The following is a 22,288-nucleotide window of genomic DNA, read 5'->3' as shown; positions in this document are numbered from 1 at the left end:
CTCTGCCCTACTCTTCAGGTGTAAGAGGAAAAGGTCTGTCAAAAATTGACCAAAAAGTTGATTTGGAAAACCCAAATTTTACCCCAGCAAACATGAGAAAACAAAGGGGAGACCATGGCCATCATCAGAACAGGCAAAATGGATCTGGTCTGACTTGATACTACATCATTTCCCTGAATTACAGAAAGGTAAAACATTAACCAGAAAGAAACACAGACAAAAGCGTTCATGCACTTAAACAGAGATATGGTATCTAATAGTTACTTAAGTGCCGCATGACAAAGCAGCCAGATTAAAAAACCCACTTCCACCACCCTACACTTGTCAGAAGCACAAAGCAGTGCTCCCAGGCTGGGAACTGCAGAGATCTCCCACCTGTCACCTGTTACACCCTTGCTGTCACTGTCATCATCTGTGGGTGGGACAGGTTCTCAACCTGCAGGCCCAGGAGCCAGGATGCAAACTAGTCTTCAATTCCTCTACACACCAGACTAATGCAGTTTCCCATTCAGGTGCTATAAGCACTTGCACCATGTACCCTAAGGAGTGCTGAGCTGCACTGAGAGGGCTCCTCCTGCAGCACTCACACCGCAGTGCACGCTCTGCACGAGGCCTACAAACCAGTCAATAAACTGCACGCTGCCAAACAATATTGTTTTCCACCCTTTACATCAGAAAATAGGGAAAAAATGGTTCGCTTGTTTGCTTCAGCTTTCAGGAGGAACTTTGCTCCAATTGCATCACATTAGGACTGCGTAGTTTATCTTTTGCACAAACATCTCCTCCCACAAAGAACTCAAATAACACGGAGGTGACTCCCACAAAGACAAAACACAGCAGTTCTGCATTTCTGACCTACAGCTGCTCTTCTCCACGGGGATTTCTGTTCCAAGTTGCGTCACTCCTTTTTGAAGGTTTCTGAGACCGCATTCTGCATTTCTGAGTCTGGCTTAGACACTTGCCTGGCTTTCTAGGTACTCCTCACTCCAGACTCTGAAGCAGTTACTGTCCATTACTTGCTGTTAAGAAAGTATGTTGGGCTGAAATTAGCCTTAATCATTAGTAAGGGCTCCATTGAGGTAGGTACAACAGAACAGACGGCAAGAGGACAGGAACTGCCCTGAGCTGCTTATAACCTAAATCAGGCTTTATCTGGAAAGAAAGCACAGGTCATTCCTTTCAAACATAGTACTAACATGAGGCACATGGCTTCAGTGCAGCAAACTCCTTCTCCATTTCCAGCACATTCCACCACCCTGGAACATCACCCTTCAAACAGACTTCTAGTGCTAATGTAAACAAGGAGGAGGGCTGCACTTCTCTAGCAGCCTCCAGTTTGGAATAAAGTTTGGTCCTACACAAGCCTTAACTACATAAAAAACCCATCTGTGTTTGTTACACCTTATTTAGTACCATATGAGCTAGGGGGCACAGCAATGGTTCCCAGCTGCCCCGCTCAGCTGCGCTTTCAGAACAGTCCAAATGGTAGAGCAAAGGTGGCTCAAAAGAGAAAGGAGAACAAACAGAATCACAGCATGACCCGGGTTGGAAGGGACCTCAAGGATCATGTAGTTCCAACCCCCCTGCCTGGCAGGGCCACCAAACATACACATTTACTAGATCAGGTTGCCCAGGGCCCCGTCCAACCTGGTCTTGAACACCTCCAAGGACGGGGCATCCACAACCTCCCTGGGCAGCCTGTTCCAGGGCCTAACCACTCTCCTAGTGAAGAACTTCCCCCTTACATCAAACCTGCAGTGCCTCAGTGGTCTGAAACACTGCGCTGTTTGCCACTGCACATTAACATCGAGCCATTCAGAAGGGCAAAAATGCTTTTTATTTTTCCCTCATGTAACAGGAAATGCAAATATCATCTTTTATGGAATGAACCAAATGAAATGCGAATACTCCTCTGCCTCACAGCCCACAAAGCCATCTGCAGATGAAGAGCATCAATCCATCCCCAAGAGAGGAGACAATCACACACCATGACGTACAGATACGTGTCTCACACAAGCACAGAACGGCCCTCCCTGTCCCCTCAGCTTTCACTTCCCGTGAACCACCCTGACAAACAACGTTCACCACGTTACATCAAGCAGAATGGCTGAGACAGCCAGCGAGGCCAGCACTCACACAGGGCCCCCACCCATCTTCCCCTCACAACACCCAAACCTTGCTCCTCAGCCCTGACGGCCTTTTTGCCTTGCAGAAAACAGACTCCAAGCACAGCCATGTGACACAAGGCTTCTGGCAAACCCTCTATGGCTGCAGAACAGAGCTGCATTTTTCCAATGCAGGAAAGCTGCAAGTATGCAGAAGTGTGCAAGCAACCTAGGAAGTTAACAGTGCTGTTTAATAGCACACAGCACCATTTAGGAGCGGGCAGAAGGAGGAAGCAGGATGAGGAGGAGGCAGGCAGGAAGCAGTTCCTGCAGGGCAGCATCCCCAGAGCACAGCCTGCTGCTCTGCCACGGCCAGAGCAAGACTGACCCAATACAACTGCAGGAGCACACTCGTATTCCAGCTTTAATACAGTCCTTATTACACCACCATGGAGAAGGCCATGAAACAAAAACACCATCAGAGCAGCATTCTGGTCCTCAAGAGCACTAATGGAAATGAGGGGTAGAGTCATTAAACTATTTCCAACACTGCATCCTTTACAAAAATGGCCTGGCCTTTGTACTCAAAAGGAGTGGTGTCGACACTGACATCTTCCTTCTATAACCACACAGTTAATTACACCAGCATAATGGCCTGCATAGAAACAGCTTCAGCCTCAGTGGCCTTCCTCCAGTTCAGCGTTTGTTGACATAATAGCTCAGCTATACTGATAAAAGCTGGACTGGAAAAGGGCACTGTTCCTGCAGCCAGTATCTGCACCAGCAGCAATATTGACATAGCTGTGGTTGCCCCGGTTTACTGATATCACGCTATGTAAACTGTCCCAGAAACAAGCACTTGGTCACACACACGTACGTCTGCTATACACACACAGCAGCAGGCTGGAGGAGTGTCTGTGTAGACATACACATGCACCTACTCCCAAAAATCTATGTGACAATGCTTTTCAGCATTCTATGAACTCGGACTCGCCCACTCAGTATGAGTAAGCAGTAACTCCACAGCCCAGGGAAACAGTGTGGGAGAGCCTTTTCCCAACACAGCAAGTACAGCTCTAACCCAGGCTGCAGTCTCTGTGGCAAGGAGCACATGTGTTCTATGATCCAGATCCTTCAGATGAAACATTCAATCACCACAACTGAGACTGGAACCAAGGCTGTTCCACTTAAAATGCACATTAGAGCCATGTACACTCTTGCTTTCCAACCCATGGACTCTGTAACCTGCCGCACAACCAACAGAACAGCTGCTCAGGACAAAAAGCAGAAGCCCTGCTCATCACACATCAGTCAAGAGCACAGCTGACCTGGGTATGAGCAGCATTAGGCTCTTCTGCACTGACACAAGTCACATATCAGCTGAAGTAAAGAAGCCTTCAATAACACAGGTGTCCTCCAAGGTAAGCCAGTACCTTCACAAGGAGCAAATGACGTGTACTACTCCTTAGTCACAGCCCAGACATTTCACTGTCTAGGTTTCAAAGAGTATTCCCACCTAACTTCTCATGAAGCTCCTCCTTCTATCCTACCATCCAGCCCCGTGATGAGAAATTCAGAGATGGACTGAACTCCTTCAAAACTACCAACATTAGAAAAATACATTTCCTGCTTACAGACCTTTTAGTTCACTCGGTTGGACACTGTTGGCCATTTTAGAAAAAACGGCATTCTGTAGAAAATGAAATGGAACAGAGTGGGGGGGTCATTTTTAATTGGATTATTTAAATGCTGCTTCTAAGTCGGCCAGCGCCCAGAAGACAGAGGAAAATCAAAGAAAAAATTGAATGTAATTACATTAAGCCAAACTAAGAGAATTTCGAAGGAAGCGAGGTTCCTGGCAGGCACTGCTAACAGTCCAGGAATGCCAACATTCTTTCAGCATTGCACAGCCTTGTAAAGAGACGTGCAAGGAAGTCATTACTGCGTCAAGTCTCAGCCTACCTGGAACCACATCCAAAAGTACAAGAACTCAAACAGACTCTAAAGATGATAAAAAGATGCTGCCCTTATCTTAAAGCTATGGAAAAAAATAGCAAACGTTTCTTCTGTTGCGATCTTTCAGCCAAACCCCGAAAGACCGAGTATTTAGTGAGAAAACAAAGTCAGCTTGTGATAGCCTGAACCTGCGGATCAACTGCTGTCTGTGCTCACGCATAACAGTAAATGCGGCATCGCATTGCTCAGCCCCAAGTAAGGCATTTCACAGATGGTTACAGCGGACCACTCTGCTACAATGGAAAAACATTTTTAATTGGAGCACGCTAACCAAGAAATGGATTAGAACATAAGGACGTGGGTAGGTAAAGCATTTTTCACAGAACAAGGAGGTCACCAAAGAGTTCACCGCACTTGTAACAGTGAGCAATGTCTGTCAGAGTGCACCATGATTAGCTCCAGCTGCACTTCATTCACCTCCCACATTCCTTACCCTCAACCAGGAGGGCCGACAGCTCAGCATTTTCACTGCGCTATCAGAATCCACACTGAAAATCTTGCAGTCTGGTAACGACATGCTTTTCATTTGCCTGCAGCTCAGTGCTGGCGAAGCAGCTGGGTGGGAAAGGCAAACTTTCTGCATTCAATCCGTGCAAACAGACGCACCGGTTCCCGAGGAAGTGGTTAAACAAGCTCAAGGAGAAAGGCTTCAGATCATGTACAGAACTGAGACACAGCATGCTGTGCTTCCTCTGTTACTGTGAAGGAAAAGGTCACTTAACACTACTGAGCAGACTTAGTCATTTAGTAAAGCAAAAGCAGACGTACAGCAATTTTTAACTGATAATTAAAATTATCAAGTCTACCTCGATAATTAGTATTCACACTTAAATACAAACATACATCAACTTATTACATATATAAAAATTAAACGCCGACCTTCACAGGAAAACAGACATTATTCTACATTATAGCAGTAATATGCCAAAAAAAGAGATTCAATCTTTACATTAGAGCAAGAAATGAATTACATGAACAGTCATGTTCAGCTGCCAGAAAAAGCACAGCAAAGCCAGGAGTATAATGTAATCTTCAAACCCTTAAGGAAAAGAATCAGTCAGCAGTCAGTCTCAGGCCAAACGAGTCAAGCTGGGAGGAGGGGAAAAAGGGGAGACAGCAAGAAAGCCTCTTACTTACCTTAGCCAATCCAGTTATGAATGCACTCATCTGTAGTGCTTGCATTTAATTCCTAATTCCACCATACTATGCAAGAGACTCATTTCTAACCATCCCTCAGAGTGGAAAAATGCCCAGTGGACAGACTATTACCAACTGAAAACTTTACGAACCAAACACAGGCAAGTAAATCCAAAAGGGCTGTGGCAGTTGTGAAAATAAGCACTTTTGTTCTGGCATGGACTCACTGCACTCAGACTGGATTCTAAATGGTGCATGCAACCCACCTGAAAAATAAATCAATATCTGCCCATTTGGTTCTGATGAGGACCCACCCCCAGGCCCAGCACCTCATTGCTCTCAAGGGAAACAGCTGTGCACTGTGAGGGGAGAAAGCCCAGCTCTGGGAAGAATTATCTTATTTGGGCAGGCTGTCTGTGGTTAGTGGGGCTGGATTCAAGAGTACAATCAAATCTGTCAAAGGAATTTCAGAGCTACATTTTCAAGATCCTAAACCAAACAAATATTCCAAAGGAGGAAAAAAAAGCACTGCTTTGGCATACCGGCAGAGGCTGCTGAATGGGAAGTACATTTACCACGTCAGCTACGCTTCAAAAGCCTTCTTATAATCAAGGAAATGGAGGGCAAAAGTTTACATGGCCCCAGTAACAAGGATACCATAGAGCAGTACTTTACTTGATATCATTCAGATTCACTCCAAAAGAACAACTGTTTGCTCTGATCATCTCAAAATACCCATCAGAAAAGCCTCAGCTAGATTCTTGGATTTCTGAAGCAGCTGCACTTTCTAACCTCCATGGAGGCCTCTGACTACTCTTCAGCTACCCAAAGGATATTTATTACCAACAAAACAGAAACTGATGCAAATGTGTTCCTAAAAGCAACACAGACCAGGTGAGAAATGGCTCAGAGCTTTATTCCCTCCAAGCAATGTCAGAAACTTTCACTACAAACCTCAGGCATAGATGCAACAACAAAAAATTCACTACTCTAATGGCCTCAGCACCTTGCAGCCCTATGCCTGACTATCAGGAAAATGTACCAACAGTAACGCACTGGGTTGGGTTTGGTGTTTTTCTGCTTTTGTTTGCTTTTTGCATTTTAAATTTCTTAACCACCTGCACATTTTGAAGGGATTAGGACAGGCAGGTGAACATAACTGCACTTCTACCAGCTGTGGTGAGATCTGAACCACTCTGTAGCCAAGGCAAGAGCATGGCAGGCTCAGTGCAGTCTGTCCTGCCCTCTGTGTCCCACTCCCAGAACACCTCGGAGTGCCCTGTCTCCTCACCACGATGGTGCACTTGGAGGGGTTAATTTGGAATCCTCAGGAGTAAAATCTGTCCATCGAAACTTAGCATCGAGATCCTCATGAAGATTAGATCTAGTTTCCAAACAGAGGCAATGGATTAGATGTTTGGCTGCCTTCCTGTGGAGCAGTCTCTTTCATCAGCTAACATTCAAGTTTTGATAGTGATTTTGTTGAGCAGAATAAAAGAAACTTTTGAAAAGAAAGCCTAGAAAACATAAAGCACCATCAATTCACATAGGGCTTTTTTTTGACTCAAATGTGCTTTTAAAAATGCCAAGTATTTGAAATCAAACATTCCTCTTCTCACATTGGAGAGAAAAATGAGGTCTAGCCTATGAGACTGAAATTGAGACTCTGTCCCCACCCCAGCAAACATAAATCCTCCTAAAAAAACTCAAAAAGCAACAGATTCAAATGGGGGAAGAAAAAAATGTTCACAGTTTTAATGAAAACAAGACCGAGTGTAAAACAATACAAGCCAAAGCTAATAAGCTTTACTTGAAAACAGTCAGGGAATGAGCTTAAGGAGATCTAATAGCCTATAAAGTCTGAAAAAGAACTAAGAAGCATTCCTGCATTGCGTTAACCCAAAGAAATGGATGAAAGACCATTCATCCTCAGAATACAACCAAATATGTACATACATATATGTGTATATATATATATACACACACACACACACCTCCAATCTGGTCTTTTCCGGGTCAAGCTCATTTTCCCGACATAGGAAAGATGTGAAATCACTTTCATACACAGATCATTATATCCACAAGCTAACCCTGAGCCTGTGTGCTGCTGACTGAAAATAACTGGTCATAGGAACAAAGTTCTACCTACCCCTTCCACATTCAGCAAGCTCCATCTTGTGCTAAGAATGGAAGAGAAAATGAGGATCTTGAGTAACATAAAAGGAAAAAGAGACAAAACTCAAGAGATGGGATGAAAAGAGAACCCAAGATAGCTAAGGCCTGCATTCCTGTGCTTTTGTGGTGCTTCTCTTAAGGCCCTGATAACAGCCCAGCAGAACGATCCTGCCCACCCCAACACAAAGCAAGCAGTGTAACTCACTCAGCAGGAGACATCATCCAAAGACCATAACAGCCGTGGGCTCTCCTACTCGGCCCAAAACATTTGCACTCATAAATCAAGTGTTCAGTGACATTGTGGGTAATTCTGATCTTAAAAAACAAACAAAAAAGCCATTTTGAAAATTACCTTAAAAACAGCACGATGTTGTAATTCAGCACACAGGCATCTACAATAATCACCCTGCTCCCTTGTACGTGCTCTACTCCATAGTTTTTCTAGTCCCAGCGTCATCTGCAAATGCCACAACGTATGTTTCTGACCAACTGCATAATTACAGCTCTCATTCAGCAGAAATTGGAATGCAAGGAACAGATGTCAGGCAAGGACCTTTTGCTGCAGCAGGAAATGCCACTCTGCAGCCAGAACTGCTCCAGGACAGCTAACAAAACTACACGACTGAGAAGAGATTCTGAAACACAAGTTTTAAATATACTCCAAAAGTGCAATTCTGCTGTAAAACTAATTCAGCCTCAGATCTCAGTCTCAACAGCCACGATTCTATCCGTCTATCACAGCTCTTCTGAAGAAATAACTTCAGTTCTACATTAAACAACCGATGAGTTCAACTCGTGCAAAGAAATAAGTTGACAAAATCCTTCAGACTGGCACAAGTGTGCTTAAAAGACTGCAGCCTTGCTTAGATGAGGCCTATGAGAAGTCGTTGTGCAACACCACACCTGAGCTGTTCCAGAGAGCTTCTCACAGCTGCGTGATTTACACAACCGCGCTGAAGGTGTGGCACATCACACCGTGCTGCTGCACAGCACCCAGCCAATGCCTCCAGCTACTCTGCTTCCAGCTTCAGCGTTAGCCTCAGAAATGGAGGTGCGTGGAGTTAGCAGCCAGCTGCACGCAGTATGTCACTGCACTAGTACAAAGCAATTTTCAGTTTCCGTACTGTCTCTAGTCCACATATGAATTTTATCTCCTCTTAAATGTTCAATTACAGCAACAGCAGCCTTGCCTCTGCATCTCCAAAAAGGTGTTCTGTGCTCTTTGACAGCCGTAAAGCTCCCCAGAGCAAATGCACCCTGCTGTCTGTATTGCGCCGAGCACCTCTGACAGGACTGAATACTCAGGAAATCAGGCCTTCCTCCAAAGAGGTGCTTTAAAACTCCAACCACACACTGGTAACAGCAGCCCTGGAAACACTTCACATTGAGCACAGACAATGGGCTCTTTAACCTGGAACAAAAAGATTCACACTTGACCAGCACACCCGCCATCAGTGCCTGCCCTTGCTGCTTTCTCGGAGCCTCCTTAACAAGGCTGCAGGTAGCTACTCCTAGGCCAAAAGAGCAATTCAGGCTGGTGCACATGCTTCTCAATTCCCTAACCTTTGTAAGGCTGGCTTCCAAATACCAGGTTCTGATGCAGCACCATTCCACAGTACCATCATACACCTCAAGACTCAGAAGTACATTCCTATTACCCTGGGAAGTACTTCTGCCATCAAGAGCATTCACAGAGGAGAGGAAGAGGTGAATCACAATCATCCCTCACTCACTCCACGTAACAATTCCAGGCCCTCAAATCCCAGTCAAGATAGTGCCAGAAATAGCCACTATTGGTCTGAAGTGTGAACTCACTCTCCCACCCACTGGGTAATGCCCTGCTATCAGCAACCAGCCAGCCGTGCTTCCTGCATCGCTATCTTCACTTGCACTCCTTTTCTGGAAAGGTCAGAGCACGACTGGCCGCAAGGTCTGAGTCACTATGAGACAACGCGCGAGGTGTCGGATGCCGGATCATTACACACTGCACACAATTACCTCGAAACGTTTTTCTGCAGCTGAAGCAACAACAGAGAATCGAGTCCACAGAACCTTGGAAAATGGCATCAAAGGCAACAGGAAATGCACTGCACTTTTACAAGATATTTATTTATGTCTCTTTATTGAATTGTACATTACCAAGCTGCAGTAAGACACTGCACTTATTGTCAACAGGGATCTCAAAACTAATCTCACTGAAACAAGCACAGACAAGAAGCAGAGAGCACTCCGTGCTGAGGAAGCAAACCTTACAACATACACCAGCAGCTGTAGCTCAGAAGGAACGTGCTGCATTTTACCAGATCAATAAGAACAAAATTCATTTCTGAAAGTAACTGGTTTTGATGGAGTTAAGCTGACACGAGCCTGCTGTTTGCCCACTGCAGGCTCTGAGAGTCAGCGCGTTCTCTTTGCAAGCACTGTGTGACTCCTTAATGTTATGGGTTTCATTAAAAGCACAGTGATGGGAGGCACTCCTTGAGGTATGGCACCATTACAGATCTGCTCGGTTCCCCCTGAGCCCAGCTCCCTCCTCCTGCCCACAGACCGTGGCAAAACCACTGCACACCCAGCAACCCAACCAGCCGCCTCCCCTGCTCTGGGCAAACACCTCCGACTGACAGAGAAGCTGTACTGGCTGCTGACCTTCCCCACTTGGGAGCGTGCCCAGCAGGACCTTGTACCTGCAACCCGGCCTATTTGTGCAGGAGAGCAGCCCTGTGAATAGCTGGGGATATGTTTTTAGTTAATCTACTGGAAGCTCTCTGCAGGGTGGGCCCCCACTGCCACGTACTTCTGGATGACGCCTTTGCTCACCCAACACCCTGAAGACAACAGATGGAGTTACTGAGTTAGGTGTCTCACAAAGAACTTTTTAATACAGAAATGCCACAAAAAAACAAGTTTTCCTGTGCCCCTTCCTTCTTTTAAACCATTAATGGAGATGATCCCCCTGCACAGCGTGCTCCCTGTAAGCACAGCGCTGCAGTGACTGCACAGGAAGCAGCAGAACCACACCTCAGCTCCAGGAAGCTGCCACCGCAGCACAGAACTGGGGCAGCAGCACACACCGCACACTACAGCACAGCTCTGCTGGACAAAGGACAACCGTCATCCCTTAAAAACGAGTACAGCCTTCAAACACAGCCAGCACGTCCCTCCATCTGTCACTTGCACCGCGTGGTGCCCACGGACACGGCAGCGCGGTGCTGCTGAGCGGGCCCAGCTGCCACACACGCTGTGCTGCCTGAGCTTCAGCGCCCAGCACAACTAAACCCCACTGCGGCTGGGACAGGCAAAAACGCACTAAAAATCCCGGCCAGCACCGCAGGCTGTCAGCGCAGCATTCCGTCCGAAGGCTGCACCTCTAACACTGGGACGCGGATACTCGGCAGGCAAAGCCCTCCGACTACAGCCCCGCGCGACCACCGCCCCGGGGACGGTTTTGTGCGTTATGGGAGCGGCGAACAAAGGGCCCCGCACGGCGTTCCGCACCCGGCCGCTCCTCGGCTGACGGCGGGGCCCACGCGGCAACACCTCGGCAACGCGCTCTGTAAAGCGCCTCCAAACGCGTCTACTCGAAACAATAAAAAGTGATATCGGGGAAACGAAAAGCCGCCCCAGCAGCGCACAGCGCACCGCGCCGGGCCCAGACACGCAGCGAACAAAAGGGCCGCGGTCCCGCATTCCTCCGCGCCCGGGGGGGGGAGGGGGGAGCCCACGGGCCGGCCGCGTTGCGGGCACTTCGCGCACACAAAGTCCGCCGAGGGCCGCGCTCCGCCCCGCACGAAGCCGGGCCCGGTCCTGGAGCGCAGCCGCCGAGCCCTCGCCCCCCACCGCCGGGACACGCGGCAGCCGCTCGGCCGCGTGGAAAGGGATCCCCGGATCCCCGCCGCCCCCCCGGCCCCGCCGCCTCCTTCCCACCTCCCGCGGGCTGGGCCGTGAGCGGCGCCTCCCGCCGAGGGGTCCCGCGGTTTGGCGGGGGGGGCGCGGGGCGGCGGCCGCGGGGAACAAAGGAGCGGCGGTGCCCGGGAGAGGCGCTCGGCCGCCGCCCCCCGCCGCGCTCGGGCCGGGCCGCCTCGGGCCGGGAGCGGCGTTAGGCCGCGCGGGAGCCACTCACCGCTGCAGCACCAGGACGAGGGCGAGCCCTGCGGGAACTTGGCCGAGTCGGGCGCGATGCAGACGCTGGAGCCGAGGTGCGGGCACTCCATGGCGCCGGGGCGCGGCGGGCGGCTCCTCGCGGCTCTACGACGGCGGCGGCGCCCCGCGCACAACAGCCATCTTAGGGCCGGGCCAGGGATCCGCGCGCCGGGCTTTACGGGCAGCCGCTTTACCTCCCGTCCGCCGCTCCGTCGAACCCGCCCGCCCCCCGCCGGGCTTTCCGAGCAGCCGCCCCGCACGGTGCGTGGCGCTGACGCGGTGCCCGATGCCGGCCGGGCCGCCCCGCCCCGCGCCGTTATGGGCCGAGCGGGCGGAGCGCGTGGCTCCGCACCGACACACGGCGTTCCGTGTGGGATGCAGCACAGAGCCAGCGCCGAGCGGCTCAGGAAGAAGGGATCCTCTTAATCCATTCATTTTTAATCAAATTACCGCGACTCCTGCGCCGTCATATCACACCTTTCCTCTTGCCCCAACAAACGTGAAATCCATAGGATCGGTCTCATTACAGCCCCGCTGCGGTATGACTTTTGCTGCACGCACTGATTAATCAGGTCAGCTACAGTATCTTACGAATTTTATACCACACGTGTAAATTTCCCCGAGACTTCCTCTTTCCATTCCGGAACGCTGCAAACTTTGCACAGCAAACAAACAAACGTGGCTTTGGTTTAAAGGTTTTGACTGAGCTTTACTGCACCGCCGTTCAGCTGGCAGCAGAAACAAACACGTCCCTTCTCCCCTGGCTGGAATTGTTCAGATCCTGTAACAAAAGGAGCTGGAGCTGCAGGAAGGTCGGCAGGGCCGCAGAGCCGGCTCAGAGCGGCGCTTCCTGCAGCGGCAACACCTACAGGACTTCCCTAAATACAAAGGTGTCCGCTCACCCACACAGCCCCTTCCTCTTCCACTCTTAGCAGCCGTAGGGGCTGTGACGCTTTGCTCCTCTGCATGGTAACAGCAGAGTTAATTCTAACTATATTTGCTGGCTGACGGTGTGATCTCGCCCAAATATTTGCCTGTTTGTTGATTTTAATTGCCACGTTTGTTCCAAATGTAGCAGCCCATGTTCATCCCGTGCAGGGGGATGAACAGGAGCTCCAGGTGTTATTTTCCTTCTCAGTTTGTTCCTTCAGTAAGATTCATTGAGGACAAAGAAAACACATTTAATTTGGAACTGGAGTCCGGTCTCTTTCTCCCATCCTTCCTCAGCTCAGTCCAGTTTAGATGATAGCTGAGATACCTCCTGCAGGCACACTCATAATGGGTGCAAATCATTGCACAACAGGGACCTGTGAGTCAGCATTTTACATTAGAAATTTCCATTTCATATAGTATGTCATCAGCTCTACTGCAAGAGAGAGATTCCACACGGCATCCTCCTGTGAGATATATGCAATCTGTAAGATGGATATCTGTGCAATAGTCTCCATCTAAGTTTAGAGTTCAGCCCTAAAATGGTATCCTGCATACACACCTCCAATTTACTGCGGGTAGTTTGGCCTGGAGGGCTCTTTAGTTCTGCTGTATTTCTCAGGGACAAAACCTTTGGTCTTAAATATTTAATACCTGTGTATGCACTATGACATGAACATGCAGTAGCAGAAGCTTAGATGTGATCTTGGCTTCCTTCACAATCACTGGGTGGACAGCATTCAGAAGTTGCCTTGAATGACTTCCCTGTTTGCTGTAGGAACTGGAGCGAGTGGATGGAATGGAGCAGGAAGAACACCGGAGGAGTGGAATGAATTAAATACATAAAGATAGAAATAAAATCCTTTCCCACAGCATGCTGCTTCTTTTCTGAGTGGTGAACTCAGCCCATGAGGACAGAGACTGGCACATGCACCAAACACTCCAAATTTAAAAGGTTATTAGCAGAGCTTCTGTTCTGAGCACATAAAGCAATAAACATTCTGAGGACACCAAGTATCTATCCAGACATAGCAAAGTCGTGCAAGATTGCACTTCCACCTCTGTGTATTGCATCCAAAGAGCAGACCGCTGTGTTCCCAGAGGTGTACAGGTGCAACATTCAGGTACAGTGGTGACAGCAATGTGCACAGTACAGAAACTTGCAAGGAAATGAATTATTTACTCTGTGGATGCAGCTCTGAGGCAGACAGCTGGCCTGAAAAAATCAATAGAAACCATCAGGATGGGGCTAAGTAATAACACTTAATAAAACCCTTACTAGAGGCTGGCCTAGCAGCTTGGGGAGATACATCTCAGCTGCGCAGTGGGCAGCAGCTTAGCTGCGTGCATCTGTAAGCTGCAGCATCTATTTCCATTCCCTGCTGGTCTGAAAACAAAGGTCACGCACTTTTCCAGCACGCCACAAGATCAGCACAGCACAAGTTACTGCCTCTACTCAGCCCGCCAGGGGGCGCCGTATCACAGCTCAGCACCATCTGTGCAGAGCAGATCTGGAGTCAAAACTATCACAGATCTTCTTTGTGCCATATTAGACTTCCTTTTCTGGGATTCCGACTTGCTTCATACTAAACAAGCTCAAGACCCAAATCTATTTTGAATTATTTAAATTCGTGCCATTTTGGGGGATTGGGAAGTTAGTTTGGAGCTGGATACAAATCACATTCGAGAAAACTGTCTGAAGAACTTTTATATCATCTCAAATCTGCAGCGTCTATTGTTTCTTTCACACAGAGCCCTGTACAATTAGATTCAATATAGTTAAGGCAGTTATTTAGTAGCTCCTATGCAATGTTACTTCACCTCTACCTGCCAGAATCTAGAAGGTACCAAGAGTTATTTCTGTAATGACCGTGTGGTCAAGAATTTACACCGCACCACGAAATAAAAGGTTTCCTGGCACTTCCTCAGTAAGTGCTTAGTAACATTCATGCTCACATCACGCAGCCATCCTCGATTCACTCTGACTGTACCATGTTTGTGTGCATTTCTGTGCCTGAAAGAAACTAAGGTGACACATAATGCAGTAAAACCTTTCATTACTATGATTTCCTTTTGTTAAAAGTCTGCTTTAAGAGCAACCAGAATAGATGTTCCAGGGAATAGATGAGTAAGCTTGGGACGACCTGCTGCTTCTTGTAGTCCCTTGTTTCCCCACCTCTACTCACACAAAGATAGTTAAGCAGTATCTCCATAACTACATTCTGGTATCTTGGCAGGCACGTCTATCCCTAACAACATGAATCCATATTCTTTTAAACAAATGCCCATGTTTCACATACACAAGCAACATCAAACTGGCCAAAAGTAGGTGTCTTGTCTATCACCACTGCATGTTAGCACAGTTTTGTAAAGCAGCGAAGAGATGGACAAAAAAGTGATGCATGGATCTCATCATAGCAATCCTTGTAGTGAATTGTTACTTTTTCAGTAGAAAATCATTTTTTATATCCCATCATTTCCTAAAAATTATTGAAGTCCCAGCAATTCAAGACTTCACTGCTGTACTGTCTCTGTGCTAAGCATGGTGCTTGAGGTGGGTAAAGGCCTGCGTGTGGAGCAGAATGCCAGGCCTGTGTTTAAGACCATAATGAGATTTTACTTTTGTAAGCATGACTGAGTACCCAAGCCCAAGAAATGTTTGAATGTGTGTGGCATGTAGTGTAGTTTTAAAAATAAGTCTTTAGTTCAGGACAACCGGTTCTCCTTTGTCAGACTTCATGCCACTTCAAGCCAGCCCAAGGGAGAACGGCTGGTTCCACATCTTCAGGTACTTAAAGACCAGAGCTTTGAAGTACAGTATAATTAAGATACGCTTGCCAAATGGGTAAACATAGCAGCTGCAGTAAATCAAAAGGCTGATGTAAATAACCAACAGCATTTAGGTTCTCTTAAGCATGGCAGGTAATCAGCAATTTTGTGCACAGATTGAGAGCTGAAGCTTTACATCACTGTTAATCAGTACTTCTGCACAAAGGAAAAGCTTCTCATTATGTTGTTCCCTAAGGCAACAGGGGTCAACAAGCCCAGCTTCTCATTAGAGCTTCTCATCTGCACAGGCTTCAATCCTAGGATTCTTCTTTATCCTAGGATAAAAGGCTGCATGGAGCCACTCTAGCTATGAAGGCAGAAAAGGAAGAAAAAAGACCCACACCAGCAACTTCAGTTGCTGTGCTGCTGATCAGGCCCCAAAGTGACTCCAAATCCATCTGATGTACCATCATCTGGAAAGACTTGAGCAGATGATGTGGAAAAGCTCCTCATGCATTGGCTGTCTGTCATTCCCATTCCCAGCAGCACCTTTGTAAGTAAATAGCATGCAGCAGTCACAACAGTGGCTATCCAGGAACACTCACAGCTTGCAGCACTGGGTTATGCTAATTCTCCCACAGCATATAAGGTACTATTTGCTATGATAATGTGTTTGCTGCTACGCATGAAATAGTGTGTTGCAGCTTTGGACACAAGATTGCTGTAGCAGACAATCCAGTGGGAGAACCCCAACAGCTCCATGAGGTGGGGAGGCATCAAACCAGCAGCTTCACCACTGGTGCACGGCCTTCCCCAAAGGACTAAGGACCCAAAGATGTGGATTCCTCATGTTGCTGGACGATAACTTATATGGTTAATGATTTTGGAACACGTTATTAAAATAAAAGCAGAGGAAACTTCGCTTAAAATACAGCCACACCCTCATGCAAAGAACTGGCCCTCGCTCTGTTCTCCCACCACCCCTCGTGCTCTGGCCTCTGCAGCCATTATTAAGAGGTTTGCACTTCTGGGAAACTAAAACACTGGCTTCTTTGACATCACCCTGTCTTTTAAAGCCCACATATGACTAGCAAAGTGTTTACCAGCAAGAAAACCAAAAAAGCTTTTTAAGTCTCCAAAGCTAATAAAATACTGCTTGGAGCTTTGAGTTTCTGCACCAGTAGAGACGATTCCACAAGCCCAATGGGAGGAGATGGCTATTTTAATCATCCTGCAGTCGCTTAAGGATAGGTTCCCTTCTTGATTTAGAATGCTTTCAACTCAGAACACTAAGCCATAAATACGTTTGGAGCTGAGGCTGAAGAAGAGTTAATGTTCATCTTTCTTGTTTTATTTTAAAATATACCCTTGGATCTCTCAATGTGTAGCAGGCATCAGTGAGTCACTCGAGACAGTTTAAAGATATTTTGGAAAAAGCTGCAAAGTAATTTTGGGGGGTTGTTTTTCTTTCTTTTTTTTTTTTTTTTTTTTTTTCTTTTTTTTCCCAGTCATAAGCAGACTTGGCACAGTTACTTGTTTTTGTTTGTAACAGGACAACTAGAGACCTTAATGGGCATATCACACCCCTCAGCCACACAGACACCCCGGGAGAAATTAAAGGACCTGATGTCTGACTCCACCAGCCATTTTGTGATGGTCAGTCTGGGGAAGTGGTGACAAGGGGCCTTAGCACTCATCCTCTGTGCAGCAGCACATCAGCTGTATGTTTAGAACAAAGAGCACAACTGTACCAGTGGAAGGAGGAAACAGCAGCAAGGCCATTTTTCCAGCCCCCTCCCAGTTCATCCTGCCTTATGAATCTGACTGGTGCAACATGCAAAGCATCTACAGAGGATTACTGAGATATTGAGACAGAAATAAAGCAAAGGGAAGTCAGTCATTCAGTCAGAAACTGAAATCCATCACAGAGACTCCTGTATTCTGGTCCAGCTCCCTCCCTTCTTCCACTCTGCTGGCAGAGTAACCAGGCAAGGCCAGAGCTGATCCTGTACATCCAAATTCCTATGTCTTCCCTATAGCAGGACATTTATCTGGCTACTCAGTGTCTCACATTCAGTTTGACCTTGAGCCAACACCACAACCATGTCTGGTGAATGGAATAAACAGAGCACAAGCACTGCTGTTGAGGCCAACACCAACAATCCGCTGTTATAAGGGGTATTTCTGGCAGAATCCCGGAGCGAGGAGAATGCCATGTTCCATCTTTAGCAGAACGCCTTGCTTTGCTGTACTCTGCTTCTTGCCTTGTTTGTGTGAGTCTTTTTTTAACCAGAACCTTGGGCTTCCAATGTGTGCAGACAGGACAAATATAGTGACGCTCAAGCACATACCTATTATTTAGCTGTTATATAAAGCCCACCGGAGAGTGCCACTAATTCACATTTTTGGTCTGCTGGAAACTTCTGCTAGAAATTTGTTCTGATCTGTTGCCACCTTGCGGGGATCATTTCTTATTCCCCCCACACAAGCAAATCCCCAGCATGTTTTTAGATGAGTACAGAGAACCCCTGTTAGTCACAACACTGACCACAGAGAGGAATTTGCCTTTGAGATTCTTTAATTATTTCCCACAACTTCACTAGGTAACCTTTCATAATGTAGGATACCATCTGTGCTTTTCACGTAGTGGCAGAGGTCCCCATTCTGACAGGTGACAAGGAACTTTGTCAGCGCCTATTTTAGACACCAATTTGTGTTGCACATCATTCATAAAGTCACACTTCTCCGTTCCCCCATTCAGTGACTTAGATCCTCACAGCTCCATGTGAGTGATGGGGAAAAATATGAGTCCTTGTAAATGGAGAGACTGATAAATCAAAGACTGTCATGAAAAACAGGGAGGGATCTTCCTCTAGAGGATCAATGCCATTACTAAGATAAATCGAACAGATGTAGACAGTTAACATTCACTGCATTGTCTCCATCAGCCTTACAAACACATTTTTTAAGCTTCAGAACAAAATCACAAAGAATTATTCTCAATGCGACATCTAATCATTCCTGCTTAGTCAGCACCTCAATACAGCATCTCAGATACAGTGTTTTGCCCCTAATACCAAAACACTGGCATTGCAGATGCCTCTGCTTTACAGGGGGCTCTGCAAATTCATGCACCTTCACACATTGGGCTGAAAAAGGAGAGGAAAGGTACAGTGGGGTGAGCTCCCCTCCCTTCTGTCCCTAGCCATGAGGTAAAGATGAGCTTTTTTTCCAAAAGCTAAACTAAATGGTAATGCCCAGCCTCCTACTCAGATTTTTCATCTCAATTTCTAGAAATTCTGCAATTTGGTATCTCACTACAGCATTCTGGAGAGGGAGAAAGTGAGAGCATGGGGAATGCATGGCTGCTGCAGGAAATGGGAAGAAGGAAGGCAGGCGAATGGCACCCCAGTCCTTTAGTTGCTGTGATTCAATAACTGGCATTGTAACAACTAGCACAAGCTCATTAAAGGAATTTCTCCTTGAATTACTGGCTGAGAAGCAGGGAAGTCTGCTGTGCATCTCACTGATCCCATGGCCGTGTCTTCAAAACCCAGGATTTTCACCAGGGTGGCTGCAGTTGGTTTAAGCTCACTAAAGAAAAGGACCACGGAAAGAGATCTGGGGGTTCTGGTTGACAGTGTGCTCTGGTGACCAGAAGGGACAGCTGTACCCTGGGGTACATCAAGCACAGCACTGCCAGCCACTGCCAGAAATATGGTCTGAAACTTTTTGGGTAGTCCTGTGTGGAGTCAGGAGTTGGACTTGGTGATCCTTGCAGATCCCTTCCAGCTCAGGATATACTGTGACTCTATGATTAATTATAAGACATCTCTTATAGACACTCAACAGGTCTTTTTCTCAGAAACTGAATTTAAGGCCTTGAAATTAACTGGAAGTATATTTGGACCTTTGAATCACATACATGCCAAGATTAGACAGATTTCTAACTGGTTATAGCTATGGCACTGTAAATACAACATTCAGTCTGTTTCTTTTAAGGGTGCTGCTCTAACTATTCTAAGCATCACAGTTTAGTCTACTGTTTAAATACAAATTGCATATTCCCAACAGCTGGGATATGAGACCAAGTTATTTAACAGTGATGTTTTACTGTAATAGGTTGAATTCAACCCAACAATTCAAGGCCAGCATGCAGTGAAACTTTGCCACTTGAGGGAGAGCAGTTTACTAAAGGTGAGACCCAAATCTGGACAGTAAAGAACTCTGCTGTGGCTCACTAGAAGGTTAAATTTCTATGGCCTTTCCTCTCTACTGAACTGCTCTTTTGTGCCAGGTAGGAGCTTTCAGACTGGTCTTCTGTCTGAACTTCGAATTGCTGCCAAAAGAGCCCTACTCTGTCTTGATAGATCCTGTTCAACCAATTGCTATATATAACAGAGTGTGTTTCCACAGTGGATACCACAAGGAACATGCGCAGCATTTGCTGTGCTGAAGTGGAAGACCATTAAAGACTGAAAAATAGGCAGACAGGACAAGTAGTAAATTGCTTCTGTGACAGCTGCGACTGCATCTGAAGAGAAATGGACATAACACAGAGTAAAGAATCACATGCAATGAAGTAAAATGTGGCTTCCTAGTAAACCTGGAACTTACTTTCTCAGTTGTGTAAACTCCAGGATGCCACTGGATGTCCAAGAAAAAGCCTGGGATAGAGAGTTACAATAAATTTTCTGTGACATCTTTTCTCTCAGCATGAGCCAGCAGTGTGCCCAGGTAGCCAAGAAAGCCAATGGCATCCTGGCTTGTATCAGGAATGGTGCAACCAGCAGGTCATGGAGGTGGCTGTTCCTCGGTACTCAGCATTGGTGATGCTGCCCCTCACCAATGTTCATTGTTTGCCCCTGCTGTGTTCAGTTTTGGGTCCCAAGAAAGACAGTGAGGACCTGAAGAGTGTTGAGAGAAGAGCAACAAAGTAGGTGAAGGGTCTGGAACACATCTTAGGAAGTGCAGCTGAAGGACCTGGATTGTTTGCTTTGGAGAAAAGGAAGCTCATGGGGGACCTTATAGCTGTCTACAACTCCCTGAAAGGAGGCTGTGGCGAGGTGGGGATCAGCCTCTTCTCCTGGATAACAGTGACAGGATGAGAGAGAACAGCTTCAAGTTGTGCCAGGGCAGATTCAGGCTGGATATTAGGAAGAATTTCTTCTCAGCAAGAGCGCTGAAGTATTGGAATAGGCTACAGAGGGAGGTGGTGGAGTCACCATTCCTGGAGGTGCTTAAGGAAAGGGTAAACGTGGTACTTAGGGACATGGTTTAGTGGGGATGGTTGGACTAGATGATCTTAGAGGCCTTGTCCAACTTTAATGATTCCATGACCTAGCTTTTGCTGCAGTGCAAAACAATAGTGATAGTCTTGTTCCGAGCACTGAAAACAGCTTGTGAGAATGGAAATCACCATAAGCAATTTGTGATAAGTACAGCATCATATAAACCACCAGTAGGTGCTACTCCAGGCCATAAGCTGAAGAAATAACTAGCCTACATTTTTATGTATTACACCAATGCAGCTATTTAAGGCTTGATCCAATAATACCTTCCTCTCAGCCTTTATTCCTGGTTTGCAACTTTTTTTACACCAAAACAACCCCTCTTTGGCCAGTTTCACCTGCCCTTAGTACAGCCCTAAGATACTGTAGCCCAGTGAGTCATCCCCACTTTGGGTCTGTATATCTATTCCATCTGGTCTCTGAGCAGAGGAATGTAAAAGTGAGCATTCTAACCCTGTCGTTAGCCTGTAACTCATTCTTTTCATACAGCATAAAGAAAGAATAATCAGAGGAAAAAATGGATGGTACAAATGAGCCACTGAAAAGTGCAAGGGTGCATGCAGTGACAAGAAACTGAGTATGTTTTAAATAACTTCTAATTCCTTGTGCAGTGAGTTCAAGAAGTAAATTGAACTAAGATTTAATACTTTCCAGCCGGCTTCACTTTATGAAATATGTCCTTTGAAACACAAAGTCATCAACTGCTACTGAGATAGACAGTCTCCGTAATTCAGCGCTGTTTCTCCACAAGTTTGTGTTTGCCTGCCTCATCAAAGTCACCATTATGTTTAGTTAACATAATGAAAACGAAGTGAGCGGTTAACACCCAGGAAAGATGTCAGACTGTCCTCGAAACCAGAATAAAGAGAGCACAACTTAGTAGGTAGCTGCTGTGATTGTGCTGTCTGAACACTTCTGGAGTGGGAAGGATCATTCTGGGACATGTCTGGGAGAGAACCTGACAACAAAAGGGAGATGAACCTTGCTTGCAGCAGTTTCAGGAGTCCATCAGAGCAGTGTACCTCTTGCATGTACTTGTGATATTTTTCTTTATTTGGCTTTTGGTTCATCCTACTATCCCCCCCTTCCCATCGCTCCCTGTTTCTTTTCTGCCATGCCCTTCTGACTACGTTGTCAGCTTTTCTATAGCAGGTCCTGGACTTTTACTGTCAGCTGCATTCAAAGAGGAAAATTAACTAAGGAAACCATGAACAAACATTGTGGTTTGCAGGAATATCCTCTGAGACTGTTCTAGTGTTTGCACAAGTCAGTCCTGCAGTGCATCAGAGCCCCAAGAAAGAACCTAGTGCCTGCTTAGCTTTTTTTCCTTCTGAATGAGGTGACCAAAGATACCGTTTAATGCTGGTTGCTGCATTGCTGATGTAAATTCCTGCCCATTCAGAACTGTGTAAAAGCCACCCTGTATTCTGCAGAGGCAACCTGGTCATCAGAGCAGTAACAGGTTGACTGCTCATGTCCACATTCACATTAAATCTAGCAGCTTAGTGGGGAAAGGCTTCATCAATAACAGTCTATGCCCTAATGCAATCTAGGAGGTTAAGTTTAGTGAAGTGAATAAATCAGAATACCAGTTAGAGCAGAAAAAAGGCTGGGGAGAATTGATTTGAATCTGTACAAGCGGCCATGCAGTAGCACTTGATGTTCTCATACATTAAATCATGGAGTGCTGCTCTGCCCAGTTTGACAGTTCCCAGCACATTTAGC

The 22,288-nt window shown here is 46.6% G+C and overlaps 1 protein-coding gene across 21 annotated transcripts in view; it reads right to left on the bottom strand.

Annotated features, from left to right (window-relative positions):
- Positions 1–22,288, bottom strand: part of USP3 (ubiquitin specific peptidase 3) — a 78,157-nt gene that overhangs the window by 24,253 nt on the left and 31,616 nt on the right. For 2 of the 21 annotated variants that reach the window (XR_014934414.1, XM_015872290.3), the window contains exon 1: positions 11,554–11,723. The exons of 10 other annotated variants lie outside the window; for them this stretch is intronic. Coding sequence is in view for 4 of the 11 variants with exons in the window: in XM_015872290.3 (XP_015727776.1) it covers positions 11,554–11,644 (91 nt within the window). In the remaining 7 variants the exon portion in view is untranslated. Of the gene's footprint in view, positions 1–3,743; positions 3,793–5,258; positions 5,643–7,407; positions 7,454–7,785; positions 8,518–8,996; positions 9,058–10,079; positions 10,259–10,928; positions 11,222–11,553; positions 11,724–12,023; positions 12,335–22,288 lie in introns of those variants that run through there. 9 more of the 21 variants (XR_014934413.1, XM_085515796.1, XM_085515794.1 and 6 more) reach the window with 9 other exon arrangements.

Source organism: Coturnix japonica, chromosome 14 (genome assembly GCF_054131305.1).
Source record: "Coturnix japonica strain WE chromosome 14, WE-NBRP24, whole genome shotgun sequence".
Taxonomy (NCBI): Eukaryota; Metazoa; Chordata; class Aves; order Galliformes; family Phasianidae; genus Coturnix; species Coturnix japonica.
Note: the sequence above shows the minus strand (reverse complement) of the source record. Positions and strands in the feature narration are given on the sequence as shown.